Consider the following 3,952-nt stretch of genomic DNA (forward strand, 5'->3'; position numbering starts at 1 on the left):
TGAAAAATAGAAGAGCAGACTTAACTTTGCTCTACCCATTCTTTTGGAAAACTGACGATGCTAATTCCAGCGTTTCATGTGATTCACTGTTTTCTTCTTCTACCAGCTAAAAATGTTATGCTACCAGGGTTGCGTTCATGTTGTGTGACACACGTTCCATTAACCCTTAGATGCACCAGTGGGTCAAAAATTACCCAATGAGGTCGTTTTCTCGCATTATCTTTGTAATGAAAAATTTCTATCATTTAATTTTCCAGCTATTCCTTCAAAACATATTGTTGAAATCATTCCATTTAGCAAAAAACTCCCTTTTATACCTTTAAAGAAATTGTAATATTTGTATTACTACCCCAAGCTCTTTGTCACTGATAATAATCATACAGGAGGTGATGAAGTACACAAACTTGGAGGGATGGAGAGCAGCGGCAGTTGAAGGAAAAGAGTGGAAAAATGTCAACAAAATGGATGGGGACATTCTTTTATTGTTGTTATGTGTAATATTCTTCTTTTTCTATTATAAAAATGTTCAAAATCTGCTATAAAGTGGAAAAATAAACATTTCAAACATGAAATCATTCTTGTGTGGACAAAAATATAATATAAACAATAAAACAATTATTATTCTTAAGCAAAATGACAAAAAATAACTTAAAACACATTGATTCTTATATGGGTCATTTTAAACTCATTTATGGAAGAGTGTAGGGTCCAATTACTGGAGCATCTGAGGATTAAAAATAATTATTATTTAAAATATTGTCTTGATTTATAAAATGTTCCCACAATTCGTGTAAAAATAATATCAAAAACTGGAGATTTAGATTAATTTTAACTGTTTTATTTAGTTTGGTCATCAGGGCGATGGGACAAGAGAAAATGGCATGTTAGGGGGAACTCCAGACTTATATGGTATTTTTAAAAATATTTTCAAACATTCTTTTCTCCTAATTTTTTTCAGATTTGGTCTCAGGAGAAGTACATTTACACAACAACTGCATGTTGTAGTATTTTGTACGTGGATTATTTGTCCTCCAATTTTGGAATGACACACGTTTGCGCTTTTCCTTTCCAGCCCCTCTGGTGGGTGTGTGCAGGGATCTTGGTTAGTTTAGTTGCACAATGAGCAGGAATGTGTGGACAGAAGCAGCTGCAGGGGGAGGGTGATGTGATTCACCGCGTTATCTTCCGCTGGCTGTCATATCTTCGATTGGAGGAGTGAAGTTTTCATTTGTACCTTCTCTTCCTCCTCCTTCTCCCCACTCGGAGCCCCGCCTCGGGCCGCTGGCACACCTGGACTCGGAGCAGCGGCGGCGGCTAAATCTGCGGAGGAGCCCGGTGGTCTGGAGGTCTAGAGGTCTGGAAGTTGGAGGCTTCAGGACGCTTCGACTCTCAACAGTAGGTTTCAGTGATTTCAAAGCCTCGTCGTAGCCGCATGCAGTGAACCCAGGTTGGTGTTTGTTGGGCTCCACAGGGCGGAAACCGTCCACAAGTTAATGTTCTCCTGTCCATGTGTCTTTCATTTTGCTTCATCCACACCTTTTGGGATTTCGCTGTCTGTTCGGGACAGATTCGCTCAGTAAAACTGAAACCAGATTTTTTTTTCATGTGTTAACAGCGACTTTGACGCATTTACGACGCTGAAAATGGGCCAAATGCGCCAGTCAGGACGCATGCGAGTAAAGCGCCACACAGACTCACAGCTGATATTAACTCAGCACACACTAACCCGACTCACAGTACTGTGTGTGTGTGCATGTTTTATCAGGACTTTTGAATGTTTTTGGTCTTTTGAATGTAAGGGTTTTCTGCCTGTGTTTTTTTTTTTTTTTTAATAGGAATAAACAGTCAGAATGGGTGAAGCACCAGCCAGAGAGGATGGCACAGTGACCCGGTCAGCAGAGGTATCACTACAGATGAGATTTTATTGTCTGCTTTCTGTCTTTTTGTGTGAGTGTGTGTTTTTTTTAAACGTGTTTTCTCTGGTAAAGTATGTGGGCTCATTTCCTGTGGACGACCGCTGTTTGGACGAGCAGATTAAGCAACTGGACACACAGCTGACGTCCCTCAGAGTGAGTCTTTATCTGAGATTTCTTCACTCACTGCTAGGATTGTAAATCCAGGACCTAATCAAGTGTTTGTCTTCAATCAGACATGCAAGAGACGGCGGCCTGTGTCCCTGAAATTCTCCATTAAAGGTGTGAAAATGTACAATGAGGATGAAACAGTAAGTCTTAACACAATAGTTCTACATAAACAGCTTGTTTTAGGGTATTTGTTGCTGTATGTGAGTCCCTCCCTGTCTGCAGACCCTCCTCATGGCTCATGCTCTGCGTAGAGTCTCTCTGTCCACCGCCCGGCCCGTCGATGCCCAGTTTGCCTTTGTCTCCCATAACCCAGGCAGCATCGATGCCCAACTCTACTGCCATGTCTTCAAAGCAAGGCATTCCAGAGCGGTAAGAAGCCTCCAGTTATTGTTCCGTTATGTTGCTTTCAAGTTCTAATATGAGGAAAAAACAGGTCCACGGAAGTGCTTTTCTTTTCTTGGTTTTCTGGAAGGATCACGGTTAAACAACTTATTTTTGAAACAGTGGAAGACTCTGAAATCCTATGAAATTTATTTATAAAAGCCATTTAAAACAACAAGTGTTGGACCAAAGTGCTGCACAGTTATGAATAGCAACCGATAAGACATTGAAACTTAAAACAATTCTCTGTAAAAACGCAATAAAATGAAGGACAAAAAAGATACAACACAATAAAAGATGAAGTCAGGATGCCAGTCCGTACTTTGATGGAATACCAAAGAGGGGGGTCTTCAGCAGTGACATTAAGTTTCTAAAGCAGGGGTGTCAAACTCATCTTAGTTCAGGGGCCACATGCTGCCCAGTTTGATCTCAAATGGGCCGCACTGGTAAAATCACAGCATGATAACCTATAAATAATGAGAACTCTAAATATTTCCCTTTGTTTTAGTGCAAAAAATACCTTCTGAAAATGTTAATGAACTATTTTTTTGGAAAACATTATGAACAAAGTGAAATTTTTAAAGAAAAATAAGTGCAATTTCAACGTTTTTGTGCCTCAGTTTATCATTTACACATTACAACTTTCCCAGTGTGCCTACAAAAAGAACAAAACATTTAGTCATAAGTATCTGGAATTGAACAATCTACTCTAATGATCTGACAACTTGTCAAGATCTAGAAATTATTTGAAATTTACATTCATTTACACATCTGTGTAGCAATCCTGAGCACCACACCATACAAACTAAAGTGGGAACTATAAAGAAAGAAGTTTAAGTTGTCCCCCTGCCTTGTAAATGTATTAAATTAGTACATAAAAAATAAATAAAAGTTGTGGCAGTACAGTGGACAAATTTAAAATAGCAGTTACTTTTATTGACAAATTGCAGTAAATGTCTTCTCTGTAGTTTTTGCACTTTACAAAGTCATCCTGTGGGCTGGTTTTGGCCAGCAGGCTGAGAGATCTGAGAGAACAGTTAGCAGCTACTGCAAAGACTCCATCACATTTTCTTTTTATTTATTACATTAATTTGTTCCCCTGTCAGTTAAACCTTGTAATCTGCAGCCCCCACAGGACAGACTGAACATCAGGGAAGCTCTAAGAGGTTGTTGTAGTTTATGCATTAAGATGTGCATGTTCTGACAACTATGCTCTCAAATCTGTTTAAGTATGTGTATGTTATTCTAATGTGGCTGGATGCAGTTGTTCCTTTAATCGAAGACAATTTTCTCCTGTGGGAGACAACTATTAGATAACCCTAACCCTTCACAAAATATGCTGTAGAATGGCTTTACTACTCGACTTTAAAAGTTTTTAACAAGATCTGGGGCCCTATTCTAGACATATGAGACTTGCATCCACAGTAAACTAACTACTGTTTAGTCCAGTTATTTTGTATTTCGATGAATGAGTTGATTCGTGTCCG

The 3,952-nt window shown here is 39.0% G+C and overlaps 1 protein-coding gene across 3 annotated transcripts; it reads left to right on the forward strand.

Annotated features, from left to right (window-relative positions):
• The first annotated feature begins 1,105 nt into the window (after positions 1–1,105).
• Positions 1,106–3,936, forward strand: LOC129350220 (SH2 domain-containing protein 5-like). Of its 3 annotated transcripts, XM_055016095.1 has the most exons (6): positions 1,106–1,447; positions 1,616–1,676; positions 1,836–1,901; positions 1,989–2,069; positions 2,150–2,224; positions 2,307–3,936. In XM_055016095.1, exons 3-6 carry the CDS (start codon positions 1,851–1,853, stop codon positions 2,499–2,501), a joined length of 402 nt encoding a protein of 133 aa, XP_054872070.1. In that variant the 5' UTR covers positions 1,106–1,447; positions 1,616–1,676; positions 1,836–1,850; the 3' UTR covers positions 2,502–3,936. The 3 variants fall into 3 exon arrangements, with proteins under 3 accessions (XP_054872070.1, XP_054872071.1, XP_054872069.1); XM_055016096.1 differs by lacking the exon at positions 1,616–1,676; XM_055016094.1 differs by lacking the exon at positions 1,616–1,676 and having other exon boundaries at positions 1,109–1,395; positions 2,307–3,933.
• The last annotated feature ends 16 nt before the right edge of the window (positions 3,937–3,952 follow it).

The sequence above is a fragment of the Amphiprion ocellaris genome, chromosome 12 (assembly GCF_022539595.1).
Source record: "Amphiprion ocellaris isolate individual 3 ecotype Okinawa chromosome 12, ASM2253959v1, whole genome shotgun sequence".
Lineage (NCBI taxonomy): Eukaryota > Metazoa > Chordata > Actinopteri > Pomacentridae > Amphiprion > Amphiprion ocellaris.

What these genes read in the sequence shown, in the direction of transcription:
- LOC129350220 (XM_055016095.1), top strand. Translation starts at nt 1,851, where the DNA reads ATGGGTGAAGCACCAGCCAGAGAGGATGGCACAGTGACCCGGTCAGCA. An exon ending in CAGTGACCCGGTCAGCAGAG is followed by an intron (nt 1,902 to 1,988) that starts GTATCACTACAG and finishes TCTCTGGTAAAG; the next exon opens with TATGTGGGCTCATTTCCTGT. An exon ending in CACAGCTGACGTCCCTCAGA is followed by an intron (nt 2,070 to 2,149) that starts GTGAGTCTTTAT and finishes GTCTTCAATCAG; the next exon opens with ACATGCAAGAGACGGCGGCC.